The sequence below is a fragment of the Trachinotus anak genome, unplaced genomic scaffold (assembly GCF_046630095.1).
Source record: "Trachinotus anak isolate AG129_WGS33_773 ecotype Australia unplaced genomic scaffold, CSIRO_AGI_Tana_v1 ptg000009l, whole genome shotgun sequence".
Classification (NCBI taxonomy): Eukaryota; Metazoa; Chordata; class Actinopteri; order Carangiformes; family Carangidae; genus Trachinotus; species Trachinotus anak.
The window spans coordinates 2,694,101-2,712,752 of record NW_027273860.1 but is presented as its reverse complement, the minus strand read 5'-3'; the positions used below and the strand labels follow the sequence as shown (position 1 = coordinate 2,712,752).

At 40.3% G+C, this 18,652-nt stretch overlaps 1 protein-coding gene across 1 annotated transcript in view; it reads right to left on the bottom strand.

Annotated features, from left to right (window-relative positions):
• Positions 1 to 5,329: 5,329 nt before the first annotated feature.
• LOC139625020 (vasoactive intestinal polypeptide receptor 2-like) overlaps positions 5,330 to 18,652 on the bottom strand; it is a 31,880-nt gene continuing 18,557 nt past the window's right edge. The window contains exons 5-13 of the mRNA XM_071484545.1: positions 12,768 to 12,865; positions 11,308 to 11,446; positions 10,016 to 10,166; positions 9,155 to 9,215; positions 8,475 to 8,544; positions 7,456 to 7,547; positions 7,165 to 7,303; positions 6,363 to 6,404; positions 5,330 to 6,273 (exon numbers count right to left, since the gene is read on the bottom strand). Coding sequence (XP_071340646.1) covers positions 6,100 to 6,273; positions 6,363 to 6,404; positions 7,165 to 7,303; positions 7,456 to 7,547; positions 8,475 to 8,544; positions 9,155 to 9,215; positions 10,016 to 10,166; positions 11,308 to 11,446; positions 12,768 to 12,865 — 966 coding nt within the window. The 3' untranslated portion in view covers positions 5,330 to 6,099. The remainder of the gene's footprint in view (positions 6,274 to 6,362; positions 6,405 to 7,164; positions 7,304 to 7,455; positions 7,548 to 8,474; positions 8,545 to 9,154; positions 9,216 to 10,015; positions 10,167 to 11,307; positions 11,447 to 12,767; positions 12,866 to 18,652) is intronic.

The following is an 18,652-nucleotide window of genomic DNA, read 5'->3' as shown; positions in this document are numbered from 1 at the left end:
AACTTAAAAATGTTCAGAGTTTCAAAAATCTTCACTCAATCCAGTACAGTTTTCTAATAAAACGTCTTTTCCACAAAATTGTGTGTGTTAAAGAAGACAGACTTTTATGGAGGAATAATGGACACAAATCATTTAATAAGATGCACATTTTTATGTTTATGCTTATGTGTATAATTCTTTAAGTCTGTCCTATTATTCTTTGATATTCAATCATATGTTTGTAGTGTTGTGTCTTCCTTTCAGTCTATTATTCTCTGTGACAGAACACCTCCGAGAGCATTATGGCTAAAACACCGTCAGTGCTGGAGGAAGTACTCTGACAGCCAATCACAGTGTAGAAATATTGTGTTACATGCATTCAAGAAGCTGGGACAAATTTTCTACAACGTTATCAAATAAATGTAGTGAAGTAAAAATTGCTGAAAGCCTTTAAACTGTAGCGAAGTGGAAGAATAAAGAAGTAGAAAATGGTGCTGAAATTGTACTTAAGTACTTAAATAAATGTAATTATTCCACTTTCCACTACATATGTTTAAATAATAGTGTTTCATGCTTTGATTGGAACTGTAGTGTGAAGCATCAGTATTGTTGCTATGGTTACCGTACGTTTTCAATACCTTGTGTTATTTGTTCAGTGTCTCCACTTCATCTGCTATTTTCTCATAATGGTAACCCTGTTTGTGCATAAGTTGATCACATAAAGAGCAAAGTAAACACAGAAGCATGTTCCAAACAGTTTGCGATGTTTTCATTCATTTGTCAAACACTTACATGTTCTGTGCGTGTGTTTGAATCCATGCAGGAAAGAGAACAAACATGACTCAGTCGTCACAATAAAAGCTTTTATGCATAAAATACATGGTTTACAGTTGTGTTCAAAAGCTTACAAAGGATACTGATGCCAAATCTCTCTTGACCAAATTAATGTACATACAGTAACAAAAAACAAAACAAAAAAAAGTCATTTTCTGTATAAGGAGATGTATGTTTTTCTTTTCTTTCTTTTGGCTGTAAAAAGGCTGAAACCCTGCCTCAGTCATTTTGGATTGGTGTGCATATTCATTGCTCGGATTGTATTTCACAGAGGATCCTGATCTGATGGAGGATCCTCATTGTTAAAATTTCTGTGTGGAACATTTATTTTCATTTCTTCACTTTTATTTAGTCATTCTTTTTTTTTGTTTGTTTTAGATGATAATGGCAAACACTGAAATCCAAAATGATCATATTCAAAGATACAAAACATCACTACAATATCTTTCAGATATTTTGCCTCAGAGATCCATACTGGTTGAATCCTGAATTTGGCACCAATCACAACATATAAAACATAACATACACACTTAAATGGACTCACATCAGCTACAGTAATCTGTATGTTTCTTTAACTCCCACATGAAATAGCTTTTTATCATCTCATTTAGACAACATGGAGGTCAGGACCCCAACAAGGTGTCGCAAGATAAACCTGAGGGGCTGTGAGATGATTACTGGGACACTGGGAAAACACCAGGAAAACACCGGGAAATGTACTGTAACAAGGGTAAAAAAAATTTAAAAATTAAAAAAAAATTAAACTGAAGGTCTGCAACCACTCCTTCATTTTAAAAGTCAAAAGCATTGGAAGCATTGTGGAGGAAAATGTTTACTCCTCAGTCTGTAGTTTATATTAAAGGTTAATCTAACGAGACGTGAGCATGGCCTCAGGTCTGCCTGGTCTGATTACTTTGGCTCTATATAATGAAAAATAATAATAATGATACATTTAAAATCAGTGATTCTCAGGAGAAATCAAAAAACACTTCTTCACTTTTTTAAAAGGAACCCCGACTATTAAAACTTGTAGGCCTTAAAATGCTATAACTCCCCTCTCCTTTTAAAACACAGTTAAAAACACATGAAATATTTTCATTATTTTAAAAATCCTCAATGTTTAATACGTATTTTGATCCATGGAGGCTGCCATTACTTCACTTGTGCAATGCTCTCTGGGTCGATGACGTGTATCGGTCGCACTCATATATGGTTTCACCTTAACTTTTTTTTTTTTAAAGGCAGGATGTGACTGTGTACCTCAAATACCCCCAAAGAGAAGGCATTTCAGATATGATGTGATGATCCATGCCTCCATGCTTGCTGCTCTGGATCGAGCAGGGAAGAATTGAGTTAACTATCATCACTCCCCTCCTTTGAAAGCAAAATACATGAGACTGTCACCTGTTGTCTATTTTTTTAACCTATTTTTATATTTTTGTCTTTTTAACAGGCTGTAATTCAAGATGGGGAGAGGGTTGGTGAAGCCACGTTCAAAACCTCATTCATTCAGAAAAAAAACAGTGGCTGGGAGGAAGGACCATGGTGGCAGACATGAGTGAACCAGACACATATCATGGCTCCACAAGATCACAGATCCAGATCCAGATGTGGTGGTTGCATCATTACAAACATGTGATGTACACATCAGCTTTGCTCAGATCGACATTAACTTTAATTTGAAAGGTCAATTTTTTTTCTGGGACACTCAGTATTTCATACATGGTGTAAAAACACATATTTTATTTCAAGGGAATATTTTGTGAAAGCATTTGTATTTCGACCTTTCATATTTTTGTGTGATATATTTTGTGGAGCTGTGCAACAGATGTGAACTGCACATTTTAAATATCATTAATATCACCAGTAGACGTTTCTCATTTTGTTAGCTGCACATGATTGAATGGCTCCACAGATTCTTCTCACCAACCTGCCCTGCATCCACCATGCAAACTGACAATAATGAGGCAAATCTCTAAGACCTAAAACCTGAATTTTAAGAAACAAATATACTGTTATCACAGAATGATACACGCTGTTTGGCTCAACATGTAAAACTACTGAAGCTGAAACTACACAATCCTCACATCACAAACATGCCACCTGAAAAAGAGTCAAATTCAAAATTCACACTTTATACTAACTTCTATGTTTTTTCATCAGAATTCAGTTACTGACGGAGTTAAACTCAAAAGACTATTAATGTAAAAACCCTAAGTTCTCCTGTAGATGTGACAAAATGTTGTAAACAAATATAATATTTTATATAATATAACACTATTTGGTGCAATTTTATACATTTTAATCTTGTTGGTCAGAAAAGATCCTACAGTATACAAGAATACAAATACCCAGAAAGCAGACACGGCACTTTTAGCAGTTGTGAAATACATTTAATCCTGTGTAACAGACGATGTAAAATAAATATAGACAACCTAGTGCTGGGCTGATGTTTTGACGTGCCTGTTGGTCACCTGGTTTTGCAGCGCTCCCCCGGTCATGGAGGCTGATGTTTGCAGCCCATAACACATCTGGATTGATTGATTGATGGACGTGTAGCGTATCTGTAGATATAATCAAACCTGTGAGCATCTTACCAGCGTATATTCTCATCATGAATAAAATATAGGACTGCAGTGGATGCTAATCTCTGACATTATTGATATTGGAACAGGTTTTCAATCATAAATCTGTAGTTTGTCGATATGTTTACCTTGAACAGCCGCTGACAGGAACACTCTCCCTCTTGGTTGACTCAGGAACCACTTCCGCCTCCTCTGACCGTCTGCATGCTGACGTGCAGTTGAGGAATGTCCTCTGTGTTGTTGTTCGAAGTGAAATTGAAAAGGCTGAACAGACATGTTTGTCCTGCTGAGTCAGGACCGGTGATGTCACTACCCAGACAGCATTGCAACGTAAACAGACATAACAACCTATGAGTCAAAGTGATTTTTCTTAGTCTCATTAGGCGGGGTTCCTTTTTAGAGAAAAGTGTTTACAGGTTTGTTAGTAGATTGATTAAGTGTCAGTTTTGACAATGGCCGAGGCCTCAGACACTCTGAATCTGTTTAATCTGGCCAGTCTGTGTAGAGGGGCTGGAAGTCTTTGGCTGAAATAGCAAGTCCTGTTAACCTCTTTGTACGGGGTCTCCTGGTGAGACAGCAGGTTAGGATCCTCCATGAAGAATGGGTGGTCTTAGATGTTAACCTCATACAAAGGGTGACTGCTTTGAGTTTACTGGCTGGAGGAATCCTGCCCGTGAAGCCTAACATGTACTTGGACCAAAGTCAGGTCAACCGCCTGATGCAAAAAGCCTTTGGCCAGACTACCGTGGGAGTGGATTTTGTTGAGGTCCCATTCAAGCTGGACGTCCGTGGGTTTTTTAACATGTGGCCTGGACATTTTCCTGTTCGGCCAGATGATGATGGAATTATCATAATCGATCCAACCAACTGGAAACAGTGGATAGCTGACTTACGTGAAGGCAACCACAGGTTCAAGAGAACGACCCAGACAAGGGTCTCTACCACGAGCCGCAGAAAACAAGCTGCACTGGGTCTTAGCAGGGTATCATAACTTTGACATGCATAGTTGGGAGGTGGTTGATCAGCACACAGGAGATGCTCCTGCGGTCATTGAATACATCACTGTGTACGGCCTGTTTCTGCAGCAGGGAGAGGCCAGAAGAGCTGAGATCATCAGTCTCCTGGTTCTAGGAGTGATGATACTAACCAGCGGAGGCAACATCAGCCCAGCTGGCCTGCGCAAGACTGTCAAGAGTGTTGAGAGGGAAACCTTGGTGAAACCCATAGATATCACTCGAGACATGGTCAGGAAGGGCTGGTCGTTCCTGTCGGCTCACTGGGGAGCCAATGGCAGCACATCCAAGGATATGGAGCATATGTTCAAGTTCCTTCATGAATCTGTGCGTCCCATGTCTCTCTCGCTTTCTCTATGCTGCCAACAAACAGATCTCAAAATGCTAACAGGCATCGTAACAACCATTCGTGCTATCTCTGGATTCCGGGATTTCCCCTGGCAGGACCTGGCAGATGCCATACAACATAACAGGAGATGACAAATTAGCACACATGGCTGCATTTGCAAGGTATCTTTATCCAACCCCAGTTCAACCAGAGGTGATGATGGCTCGGGATGCTGCAGGGGGGAGGTGGTCCAGGCGGACCTTTGCCCTTCGTCAGCAGACTCAAGGCAAACTGAAGAACACCTCCTTCCCCAACCTACTTTATGCTGCTCTTCAGCTCTCTATCCAGGTGGGAGGGGATGTGTCTCTGCGAAACTACCAGGGGATGGCCAACCTCACCATCCAGGCCAGACCTCCTGGGTCGCTGCCTACCTTGCACAAAGCAGGGCCAAACAGTTCCCGTGGCCCTCAGATCCTGCAAATCCCAGCCCTGCTCTATGAGATATCCAAAGACGAGTTATTTAAATGACAAAAAGGGCTTTTAGCTTAATACATTTGACTGGCTGAGTTCTGTACAGATCCTGTCTTGTGTTTGTCTATAGGAAGTTCATTTATTTATTTGTTTTATTTCAAGTGATTACAAAGACCCATCTTTGTAGAAAGCAATCAGGTTAAAAAAAATCAGTGATTCTCCACCACCACCACCACGTGCTCTAAATTTTTGGTTATAAACATAATTAACCAACATATTTCTAATATGTAAATTCTTATTTGCCTTGCTTTTAATCTGTGTGGTAAATGTTCTGTGTTTTAAACAAGATATCCACCAAAGTTAAATGCACTAGTATAAAATGTTTTTTGGCATGAAACTACAGCACGCTATTAAAAAGAATTAATAGCAGGTTGTCCATACATTCAGCTGTGTCTGAAAAATATCTTATAACAACTGAGGATATGTAAGAATAAAAACTGATGTGTTTTAGGTTGAAAACAAATTCTCAACCTCCGTATGTGTTATTATATTTAATCATATAAGAGTCTGAAAGTGTGAAATAAAAGACTGAAATAAAAACTGTATTTATTGATTGAAGTTTTTGTTCTGCCAGCAGGTTCTGCTTCATGTGTGGACGGCTGTGAGCTGAAAAATGTCGAGGACCACCGTTAAGACGGACTCAACAGTGATATTAGTAAAATCCTAGATGCGAATCCTCTCTAAAAACCTCTGCAGTTCAGCCCCTGCAGGAGCAAATGATATGTCTATAAAAGCGTCCTTGAGTAAGACCTCCTGCGTTTTGAGTCGCCCTGAATACGAGCACAAGTTCTGAACGTCTTTACAAAAACTAGGCAGTCTCTGTCCCTGGTCACAGCATGGTGGTCTCAGTCTGCAGGATGGACTGGGCTCGGGAGTTCCTGGGAAACTGGGCAGAGTTTTCGGTGCCGTTTCGGCTGACTGACATGGCGTGGAGCCTGTAGTCCCGCCCCACATAACGTTTGAGAGATAAACTCCTCCACGTCCTCCTCAGCTCGCTCTGAACCTGTTTGCACACAAAGCGAAGCAGAGTCAGCTGCCAGTGAATTAAAAGAACTGAATTATGTGTAGAAATGTGTGTGTGTGGAGACAAACCTCGCTGTTGAGGAAACAGTACAAGATGGCGACGATTAGACCCTGAAACACACATACACAACTGTTACTGACGGATTTTCAGAGGCTAATTATTTTGATGATTATTTTGATGATAATTATCATTATTCTCAGACTTAAAAAAAAAAAAACTAAACAAAAAAACCCAGAAAACTTTCAAGGTCCTACTGTAGTCTCACATCAGGGCTGAAGTTAAACTTGGGTCAGTCCTAAGACCAAGTCTTAAGATAATGTTCATATCTTTCCAAATGTAAAAAATAACTAAATAAATAAAAACGCTGCAGAAAATGTACTAGGTTCCACACAGACGTACAGTAGACATTCTGTCTGTTCTGAAGCTCTGGACTAAACCTTTTTTATTTAGTTTTATGCTCATTTCCAGTTGTTTCATATATAAACAACTGGGCTTGGTCAGCATGTTGATTCATTCAAATGCTTCACTTCTCCAAGTCATTTTTAAAGGGAAGGACTGTTTTTATGTAGAGTAAATATCCTGAAGCCATTTCTCTTTATTCTGAGGAACAACTTTACAAGATAAATATCTGTGGACAAAACCTTTTAACAGCCAACCAATCAATGCAGAGACATTTTTACTACAGTGTCTCTTGCTCTCTGTCCTTGGCTGTTTTTTCTGCTTGTTAAATATTTTCAAGGACGGTTTTTCTCCACCTTGTCCTCCTGGCAAAACAAATGCATCAAGATTTATGTGCTTGCTCACGATGTAAGGGTCACCGAGGGTCGATGCTGTGGTTACTGTTAGAAACAGAAACCCAACATAGTGTACCTGAAAGGATCCGAGGCCGAGATCAAAGAAGATCTTGATGCGATTCATGTTTTTATTAGGCGGCTCCATCAGGTAGACGAAAACCACGTAGTTCACCCCAAACAGAGGGATCAGCAGGAGGGTGGACTTAGCCAGACGCCTGGAACAACACACCCACAAAAACACACAGTTACACACTCACTACACACAGTAGATTTATCGGTCAGATAAGATAGAAGGGACATCACATCACTGATGTATGAAAATCTGACCAATCACAGGTCAGAGGTCAAACATGCGTCCTCAGTGTACCTGTACTGCGATTGCTCGTTTCCTCCAACGTCAGTGCAGCGCAGTTTCTGCACCAGGATGCGAATGATGCTGATGAACAGAATAAAGTTGATCTGAAAGTGGAGAAACACAAAAGCAGGAAGATGGAGCCATGTTAGCAAATGTTTCTTCTTCTGCAACAGAAATTAGAGTGAGAATCTAAATCTCTGAAAGTGGCAAACACAACGTAACATAACGTTAGAGCATTTAAATAATGAATGAAGATAATTACACACAATCAGTGTACAAAACAAAACCCATCTTTTTTTTGTCTAGTTGCTGAGTCCAAAAAATTGTGTGGGGATTTCTGCATTGCAAAGACCTGCAGCACTGTTGAATGCACCCCTCAAAACTTTGTCTTATTTAGAAAAAGTGTGATATTTTCTGGCTCATTTCCACAGTGTTGCAGGTCTTTGCTGAGCAGAAATCAAAGTAACTACACAAACACACATTTACATGCATTTTAACAGCAGACAAGCAGTAAACAAGCCGTCTGCAATGAACTGAGCCGCCGGTAGAAAATGTGTTGCTCAAATCTGAAAAGTAAACTTCAGGACAGAAACTTCTTCTGATTGATCATCTGTTGGACAACATGTTTTGAAATAAACGGCTGGGTGATTGAACCTTATCTGGAACTTATCTCTGCAGCCTTTAGACGGTTTATAAATGCCTGTATTGGCTGGTGGAATTAATAACAAAATATTGCCAGATGTTTTGCCAGATGAGTATATATATATATATATCTGTAGTTGCACATAGTTAATTTAAGTGAGGCACAGCAGGTGAAAACGGCAAAGAGGATGTAAACAGTGAGATACAATAGAATCCAGAATCTACTACATAAATTACTCCAGACAATGGACAAAAACAATTAAAATTAAAAAGACTGTACATCCGTTTCAAAATAAATACTGTAGTAACAGATGTAAACAACAAACATAAATCACCTTTTGAAGTACAGTTGCATTATGTTAAAGAGGTCAGACTGGGAGGAAACTCACAATGACAGAGGCCATGATGGGCCAGTTGATCAGTCTGTTGGGGATCGGGTTTTCATTCATCTCCCAGCACCTGGAAATAAGGCAGCGAGGTTTTTACTGTTTCTCAGTGTCTTTAAAATCATAACTAAACAAGCTAAGCTGCTAATATTTCTTTCAACAGCTTCTAGTGGACCAACTTAAACAGGGAAATATCTTGTTGAAGATATTTATCAAGACCTGATGAGGTTTTCAGGCATTGAGAGCATCATATGTGTCTAAAAACTTAAGTTCAAGTATAGTTTTCATTTGCAGGAAGGAAACCATGCAAGTAATGTTCCTGATAACATTATTTCAGTAACGTAACGCTGACTCCTTTTGTCACTCATTTCACACTTAGTATTAATTGTTAATAAAATGTAATTAGTTTACAGGAGTGTGGGGGAATATTTTTTGGACCTTTCAGAACCACCAGGTTGCAAATCTTTAAATGACTTCGGGGCAATAAAACTCCACAAACATCACTGCAAACAATATCCTGCATTTTGCACAGTTTCCTGGATTTTATTTAATACTTGCTTAATGACTAATGTTATTTCATGTCACATTTGTCTTGTAATAGGTGCAGGTTGTGGTAGAGGCCACTAGAGGTTGACAGACTTCTTGTTTATTACAGTGCTACCAGATCAGAGGTGCAGACTCACCATGTGTCCTCCAGGTTTATCCTACATACGATCCACGCCACCAGGAAAACAAAAGGGATTCCTGAGAGAGAGAGAGAGAGAGAGAGAGAGAGGTTTAGATTCTCACTCTGCCAGACACAGAAGATCCTCACGAGGTGCCGCGCAGGAAATATGACGTCTATACACACACAGACACACACACTCGTGTACATTAAACAGCTGGGGCTAAATAGCGATGCAGTCGGGGAGGAAGTGTTGGTGGAGTGGTGATGGATGGTGGAAGGAGGCAGCAGCTGAGACTGGACGGAGCGGAGCGAACACAGAAGCCGGGAGAGTGTTTACAACCCGGCCGGTGTGACACACTGTGTGTTGGTCTGTCTGTGCGTCCATGTGGGAACATGTGAGAGTGTTTAGTGAGAAACTGTGTGCAGAAACAATGAGAGATGAGTTTTCTCATGTCTGTGAACTGGAAACACAATCAAACGAAACCCACCTACCAGCACCTCTGAAGCTCATTAATGAACATGTTATATGTTTCAACGCTTGTGGAAAAATCCTGGTGAAACTTGATGCCACATATGTTTAACTTTTTATATTTGTGAGCAATCATGTTCCTCGCTCTGTTGGAAACAAGTTATAGTGATGATCCTGCATCTCCTAATTAAGCCCTTAACATTTATTCCCTTTTAATTTCTCCTGTGAACTCCATTAGAATTAAGAATAAAGCACAGTAGAGTTTTTAGTGACTGACCTACAGGTGGGTCAGAGGGTTTAAGACATTAACGTTAAAAGAAATACTAAAACAAGGAAAACAAGACTCAGGAAAAACAAGAAACAACAGAAAAAAAGAAACAAAGAAAAGAAAACTGCAGTGCAGCTGACCCCAGCCGATGAACATGTAGATGGAGAGGGGGGTGGAGTAGGTGTGGATGACGAGCAGCAGCGTGTGCAGGTAGAGACCCTCCACCAGCAGCCAGAAGAAGTTTGCCATGATGAAGTAGTTGGCGAACACCAGGCTGGCTTTACAGCCCACCTACAACAACAACAACAACAACATCATAGTTTATTACATGCACGTTAAACAGTTCATTCAATACAACTGGATGTAATGACGTGTAATGGATCATGTTCTGACGATGAACTCGACAAATTCACTTAAGTCATTCAAGGAATTATTTTGTCCGAATTAGAGATGACGATAAAACTTGAACTTCATACACCACACACTCACACAGATGCTCACAAGCTTGGCTACAAGATTTTCTTTATGGGTGGGTGTCTTGTGCAAAACGATGTTATCTTTTTACTTCCTGCAGACACTGATAATATATAACAAGTACCCACAGGGGGTTCAGAGTACAGGTTTAAGACATCACAATAAAGATGTCAGGTTAATCTGGCCTTGTTTGCAAAGCATGGTTACTAGCAACACATTCCCCTGCTCTGTGTCCCCATGTTTCCTGTCTATTCTCATTGTCGTATCACATAAAGGTATAAAAGGGCCCAAAAAATAACTGCATGCATATTAATCCAGATTTACTGATAAGAGACCTGGATTACTGGAAATTAAATCCAGTAAACTCACATTGACACTAGATTTGAAAAGCCTGCAGATTACTGTATATGCAGACAATATGTATTTGTACATTAACATTTATAATCTTTGTTTTTCCCACTGTGCCATTAACAAACTGAGGTGAGACCCCATTTCAGGTTGTTTTCAAAGTAAAACCACAGTCGAACAAGGTTTTTTGTGTATCATTTGTGTACCATGACACCTGTAACACAATCACCCAGTTAGCACCCACTGCCTGCAAGATCCTACTGCTACAGTATATCTGACCGACTGCTCGTGCTGCAAAGTTTTATGAAAATACACATGAAATATATGCAGTGATAGATTAGGCTTATCATTGTGATACGCTGTTGTAAAAACAATCCTTGCACAGCAGATGCAACCGAAAGCATAAAAAATATGGTGTTTCTACGGGGGTGGGTGTTATCGGGGAAATCCAGTAGCCACCAGGAACGGGAGACAGTGTCTCCATTTCTACTTCAAACTGCTTTATATTCATCATAATAAAGATGAAGATCAATAGTAATAGAAAAGCTGGCAGTGAAGGTCCTCTCAAGTATAATAAAATAAATGTGTGTGTGTTTGGTTATGTGGTCACCAGTGAGGGCTGCGTGCTGCAGTCTGTGTTTTCATCGTCCGAGAAGAGCAGAGTGTCTTTGGTCAGCACGGCCACGGCTCGCAGCATGAACGACACAAACAGGTTCAGATGGATGTAGTTCCTCATGCAGTGGAGCCTCCTGCATGCAGACACACACACACACACACACACAGACAGACAGAAAAACGTTGAGAAGTGTGTTTACAGACGCTGTCAGGGTGTGAATCGAGTGAGGGATGAGCTATCTAAACACGCTGATAGCAGCCGAGTGAACAGCTGGAGCCGAGCCAGGACGTTTCATCAGTCTCACACGTTTCTGCAACAAACTGCTATCACCCCGAGTACTCTGTGTGTTAGCAAGCATGTGTGTTTAGTGTGGGTCTACACTTAGCGTGTATACACAAGTTTATATTATATAACCGGAGTTCATATATCCAAGTAGTCCTGACTTTTCAGGGTAATTTTTAAGGTTGACACTTTTGCACAACAAGTCTTTTGTGGGTAATAGTTGGACCCTTGCATGTGTTTGACTCCAAACTAATGACCATCATCACAAGTGTTAAGTTAAAGGTCCCATGTTTTAAATTTTTCCAGTGTTTTATCTGAAGTGTTGATCTCCATCAGAAGATATAATTGTGGTTTTAAGAACCAAAAACCATCAAAAACCAAGTGTAGTTTTACATCTCCTCTCTCAGGCTTCTCTCTGGAGCTCTAGTAACAACAGGTCAGTCAGCCAATCAGAAGAGAGGATCTGAGCTTCTCTTCTGATTGGGTGACTGAGGCTTTCATACTTTCACAATATTAATATAGAACCTAGACCTGCTTTATAATCAAATACACATGGACATCCACCTTTAGACTGGAGCTTTAAATAATCTTAACTTCCTGTGTTTTTTGCATGGAAAAGGACAGTGAACTTTATTTATGAATTAACTTCAGGCCTCTGGGAGATGATTTATAGGAAACTAAATCATAAATAGTCCACGTATTTTCAATGTTTTAAACTGGGTTACCAACATCAAAAGCAGATCTTGATCTTCAGTGATGTTCCTGACACTTTCTTTTCCCATCAGGAGCGGCACGATTATCGCTGCATTTAACTGTGCGACCTTCACTAGAAATTTTAGGGACTTTCAGTACATAAAGTTTTTCAAATGACAGATTAAAAAAAAATGCAAATTCCCTCATTCCTAAAATTACACAGATGGGCCATTTCTGGCTTTTCATATGAAGGTGTCATTCTCCAGGGCTGCGTCCCTCCTGAATTATGCTTTAGTTCAGTTGCTTCAAGTTATTTTTTCTCATCTCCCTAGTTTGTGGAGTTAAGAAACCTGTGTGTCTTTGTGCACACGCCATTGTAAACTCTGACACCTGAGGATGCATGAGGCAACTTGGTGGACGACGAGTGTGAATGTGTGAGTGTGTGTGTGTGTGTGTGTGTGTGTGTGTCAATAAAGTACCTGAATAAACAGATGATGATGGTGCTGGTGAGCAGAGTGATGAGCGACAGGCTGTGGCCCAGAGTGGACAGGATCCTAACCACTCTGTAGAAGACCAGCTGGGCGCACAAACACAGAAAATACATTTACTGCACATGGAATAAGCAACATGAAGCTGTAACTGTCCACCTGATGTTAAATATAGGAGAAAGTACATGATCTGTCTTAAATATGGTGGATTTTCCAGCCTGTATTGAGGCCACTTAACTACGAAAACACTCATAAGAGAGGCAGTAAAATGTGTTCGAAAACTGCTGATGTTGATGATGATAAACTATATATATTTGATCTTATTCCTAAGAGGAGCTGTGTCTGGTTTCAGGTTGTTTTCTGTTAAGGCAGGAAATAAAAGCCACTAGAGGGAGCCGCTCTCTGCTTCTTTATCTACACATCATACGAAGAAATTAAATGAGTAATTATTGTTTACTCCTCCGAGAAGCAAACAAAGCTGCAGCCTGGTAACAGTAGAGATAAGGAGCCGTGTGTGGTTGTTCACAGAGCTGATGAGAAAATTTATTCTGAGGATCACATTATAGGCATTTTGTTTAAAGCATTAAAGAAAAATGCAGTTTCTAGCTTCTCAAATATGAGGATTTCATGATGTGATGTTTTTCTTTGCCACACATGATTCATAAAAGTGATTAAACTTCCATTATACTCTTGAAAAATAGGTCCATTTGAGTTATTAATGATCTCTGAGTGAGTTCAAGTGTATTTACATTTTTAATAAAATCTGATTACTGCCAAAAAGACAAGAAAAAGAAAAAAAATATATCGAAACTCAAGAGCTCTTTAGTTCAGTAATTCCTACATCCATTTTCCCACATCATCCTCGAGCCATTCTGGAAGATGCACTCGATGTTATCAGCAGCCTCACTAAGCTCCTGCTGCTCCTTTTTCCACAGTAGAGAGGCTCTTTCACAATAAGAGCGGGGTCAGGATCAGGATGAGCGTCTGGTCCATCTCAAGACAGCACTAACTCTCCACAAACTCTTCAGGCCGACACACACACACACACACAGGGGCGGATCTGGGCTGTGGAGCTGTGTTATACTGCCCACTGTATGTGTGTGTGTGTGTGAGAGTGTGTGTGTGTGTGTGCGGTGCCTGGCGTTCATCGCTCTCTCATCATCTATAAACAACATTCCCCATGTCTGACACACCATCTGGCAATTAACCAGATGTGCGCGCACACACACACACACACACACACACACACACACACACACACACACACACACACACACACACACCGTTTCTCTCTTTATCTCTTTCAGTCACGTGTCTTTTAACACAGCCACACCAACACAAACACACACACAATGTGTCAGAATGTGTGCATCAGAAATTAACACGTTCATGCACGTGAAGATGCAACGAGACTCTTACATCCAACATCTGTACAGCTCATCTGTCCGAACGACTGCAGCCGTCGCTCAACTGAAACCGAACCTCAGTCCATCATGAGTTTTACTTACAGATTTCCATTTCTGGAGATTTTCTGTCTTCTCCGCTCTGCTTTCCATGTTTCTTTTTTTGGTCCACTTTTCCTAATTTCTTCTCTCCTTTCCTTGTGACAAAGCCCACATTTGCTTATTTTATTTAGTTTCCTTCTTTACTTTGTGTTTCATCTTTTTCTTCTCTTTTTCTCTCCTTCTCTTCATCCTACCTTAGTCTGGGCCCAGATATATTTCCAAAATGTTCAACATACATAAACCTCTAAAAATCTGCAGGAGCTGGTCAGTTAGTGCCTGGAGTTAAAACTAAACAGAGGAAGCTAAAAATGATCTATTTTTTTATTTTATTCATTTCATTTTGCACTTTAATTAGAAATTATCTGTTTGATAATCTCTTTCTTACCATTTTCTTATTATGCTTTTTACTTATTTTTTATGGGTCTTTTATTTGTTAAGCACAGTGAATGACCTCTGTGTATGATAATGTGCTATACAAATCAATTTGCCTTTTCTTTTTACCTTCCATCATCTTTCCCCTTCCTCTTTTCTTTTGTTTTTCCTTTCTTTTTCGATCCTTTATTCTATTCTTTCCTTCCTTACATCAGGGATTTTCATCACTTATGTTTTAACATGTTTGTGCACATCAAGGCTTTTAATCTGAAGAGGAACTGGCGATGAAACTCTGCCTCACTGTTCCTGTAGATTTGAGTGGATTTGATTGACAGCTGCCACGGTAACAAACAAATCCCAACAACTGTCATCAAATTCTAAATCAAATATTGATAAATGGTGATTGGTAACACACAGAAATGCAAACTTCAAATCGGTGAAAAGAACCAATTCAAACCAGAAACAGAAATCGTTCCTGTGAAACACTGAAAATGCACTTTTACTGTGATCACTTGCTGATGTGAAGGGTTTGTGTTGCGCCTGTCCGCTGCACACATATGGACAAATATCTGAGCTCACACAGACAGTCGCAGCCTGGCATCAGCGTCTCATTCCTGAGTTTGACTCTCAGGCCTTCTGGCTGGGAGCTGATGACCTGCTGGCTCTGGGCTGATGCAGCCACACTGCCTTCTATATCCAAACACATCTCCATCCATAAACGCTGGCTCGCTCGCCCTCTCCATCTTCCTCCCTGACACCGGGGAATTAGAGCGATGTTGAACTTCAGGCTGAGCGGCTGCCTGGCCCTGGTGGAAGTCTAAATCTGGTGGACTGACTTCGTCCTCTGCTCCTGGGCACTCGGTCCAGTTTTAAATCAAGATCGAGTTGTGACGGAGACCTGGGAAATATGAATCTGCAGACTGTGGCCATATTTGTTTTTCTGAGATTATAGTCAGGCTGAAAAATCTACTGTACATCATTTGTGTTTTGGGTGCGTGGCTGATTTTACTTGTTTCGTGTTGCTTGTTTAATACCAGCTCAGTAAAGTCCTGGTTTTTTAGCCACGTTCCAAAATCTGCTGGACTGACTGAAACCAGGAGGCTGTTAGATATGAGTGATGTAAACTTCCCATAATCTCAACACTGACATTTGAAAGTGAAGCTTCTGAAACATGCAACGTGCAACCGGACGGATCAAACTGGATCTGCATGAGCTGAACTAACCTTGAAGATAAATTTGTCCATTAACTGGTTCGTCGATTGCCACGTTCTGTTTTTAATACCAATGATTTACTGGTTCCAGCTGCTTAAAGGGGCTATTTATACGTTTTCTCTGGTTTCTTGCTGGAAGCGGCCATTGCTGCATTTACAAGACAAGAGGTTATGATACTGTCTGAGCGGTGATATGTGTTGGCAAGACGGGCTGGGGCTAGCTGGTTAGCATGCTAACTTCAGTGGAAAAAAAAGATGTGATCGAGACAAGGGTTAACATTGGCGTTGTTTTCCACCTCTGGAGACAGATGTTGGTGAGTAAACTCACAACGTTTCTTCTTCAGTGGCTGCTAATGCTAACGTTAGCTATGTAGCAATAGCAAAACTTACAAATAGCTCCTTTAAATGTGAGGACTAGATGTTTCTGTGCAGTGCTATATGAAATCTGTCAGAACCGAACAGGACGCAGGTCAGGGCTGACGTGAGTCCTGCCAGATCTGGGCCGAAGTTGGGCCGAAGTCATTTTGGCTTCCTGAGAAGTTTCTCCGTGTTTTAATCAGCTGCTCCTGAGACAAACAGACGTGTGATGTTCCCATGGGTCTGAAGTCTGCAGCTTTTTGCTCTGGACGGTTTCTCGTGGTGAGAGATGATGAGGACAATCAGCTGGATCTGCTGTGTGTGACTTTCGTGTGTGTGTGTGTGTGTGTGTGTGTGAGAGAGAGACAGAGTGTGTGTGTGTGTGTGTGTGAGAGAGACAGAGTGTGTGTGTGTGTGTGTGCCAGCGGTGACGTCTGGTCTCAGCCGAATGTTTTCCAGACGGAAAACCTCTGTCTCTTCAGCAGGAAACAAATAGAAGCTTCAGTGAGAGTCGGAGAGCGGGAGTCCCACACCTGAGGCTCTGGAGAGGATCACCAGCCAGCTGTGTGTGTGTGTAAATGTGTGTTTAAGAGTGTGTGTGTTCTTAAAATTGATCTTTTTGCTCTGCTGTTTTCTGTCGAGCTGCTCAGGTGTGTTTACAGCACATTATTTATTAGTGTTGTTCTCTGTTCTCACGTATTTATGTACAGTCGCTCTCTCACCTCCGCTCCTCAGATCTCTGTCTCTCCCGCGTGTGTTTGTTTGACTGGTTTCATCTGTTTGCTGCTCGGGTTCAGACTCTGCAGTCAAACTAAACCGAGCGACAACATTCACAATTAGTCGACTAAATAAACGAAGCAGATCGAAACACAATCGTACTGCGCCGTCTAAAATGATGGTTTATATTCACAAGGGTCAAATGTTCTCGAACTTCCAAAAGAAGACCAGTGTCTGCTGCAGCTTCTCATTAAAAATTTATTATTATCACGGAAAATTTGAACTTTTTTTTTCTTTCAAAGTTTGCTCTGTCGAGTTTAAACACACAAACACGTCCAACTATAAGATTTCATCCTGTCCCTGTTCTCCCTGCTGCAGTGCTGAACATTAAAGCGCCTCAACATCAACATCCAGCATTTATCTGTTGCCAGATGTGTGGAGCCCTGAGGAGGCTGTGACCTTCCTCACATTAACACATGAAACAAACAGAAATGTCACATTTACGTCATGTTTTCTTCATCCTTTGACATTGGTAAAGGTTTGACTGGAGCTCCACCAGGTGTTTATCTCAATGCACCAAACTTTTAATATTCACATTATTTTCTTTACGATTTTCTGGAAATTTGGTTAAAATCTTTGTTTTGTTACCAGCTCTTTAAAGTTTCATCCATTTTTAATCTTTGATTTAAATATTGCAGCATACAATGCATGATGATACGATCCCACACACACAGCTCAGACCTGCTCATGTTCTTGTGGATCGATCTCAGGATGATATGATGAAGTGGAGATTTAAAATAATGTGAGACACGGAATCGAATTTGATATTTTGGCTGATGAAGATTTGACACAACACTATTTATTATTTATTATTCATGTGCTCGCTGTGCAATTCTGCTCTGTTTTAATGATTTTATCCATAGTTATTTATTCTTTCCTATTTATTCTTTATCAATTTACTTTGTCATCTTCAAGCTTGGTCAACATTTCTTGTTATTACATATATTCTATAAATAAATTGACTTGATTGCAGATTGTAAAGTCTGGTTTAATATGAGAACTGAAACTTCTCCTTTCAGACCTGATGAGTTTGGAGATATGACGATGACGATGCTGATGCTTCACAGGTTCACATAAATAGCCACAGCTGTGCAGTAACAGTTGTCGGTTGAAGAGCCTCACTTGTGCAAAATCACATTACATTAATACACAAACTATTGTGCATTAAACTACAAAAAACTACATTAAAATATGTGCATGTCCTGTTAGCAAGGCAAGGTTTTAAAACTGCAGCAGGCATGAAGTGGAGAAACTTTTTTTTTTTTTTAAGTTTGATGTCTTGGGCACCACATGTGAGCTGTTTACACACAGAGAGGAAAGAAAAACAGAGCAGCGATGAGGAAGAGACACTGAAAACAGAGCAATGCAGGGAGCTGACAGAGATGTTAAAAAGAAAGATGGCTCCTCACAAGGAAAAATACACAGAGAGCCAGGTTTTAGAGGCTTGTTGAAAACCGACGATTGAATACTACTCTCATTGAAGATGTCACAGATTTCATTTGTCTTCTTAGTGTCTGCTGGGAATAAAAGTAGTGAAGCAGTTCAGCCTCAAATGTTTTCTTTTGGAGACATTTTGGATTTTATGTTTTTATCTGTCATTTTTCTTCCTAGAGGTATTACTCGTTTTAACTTCATCACCTTCACATAAAAAAAG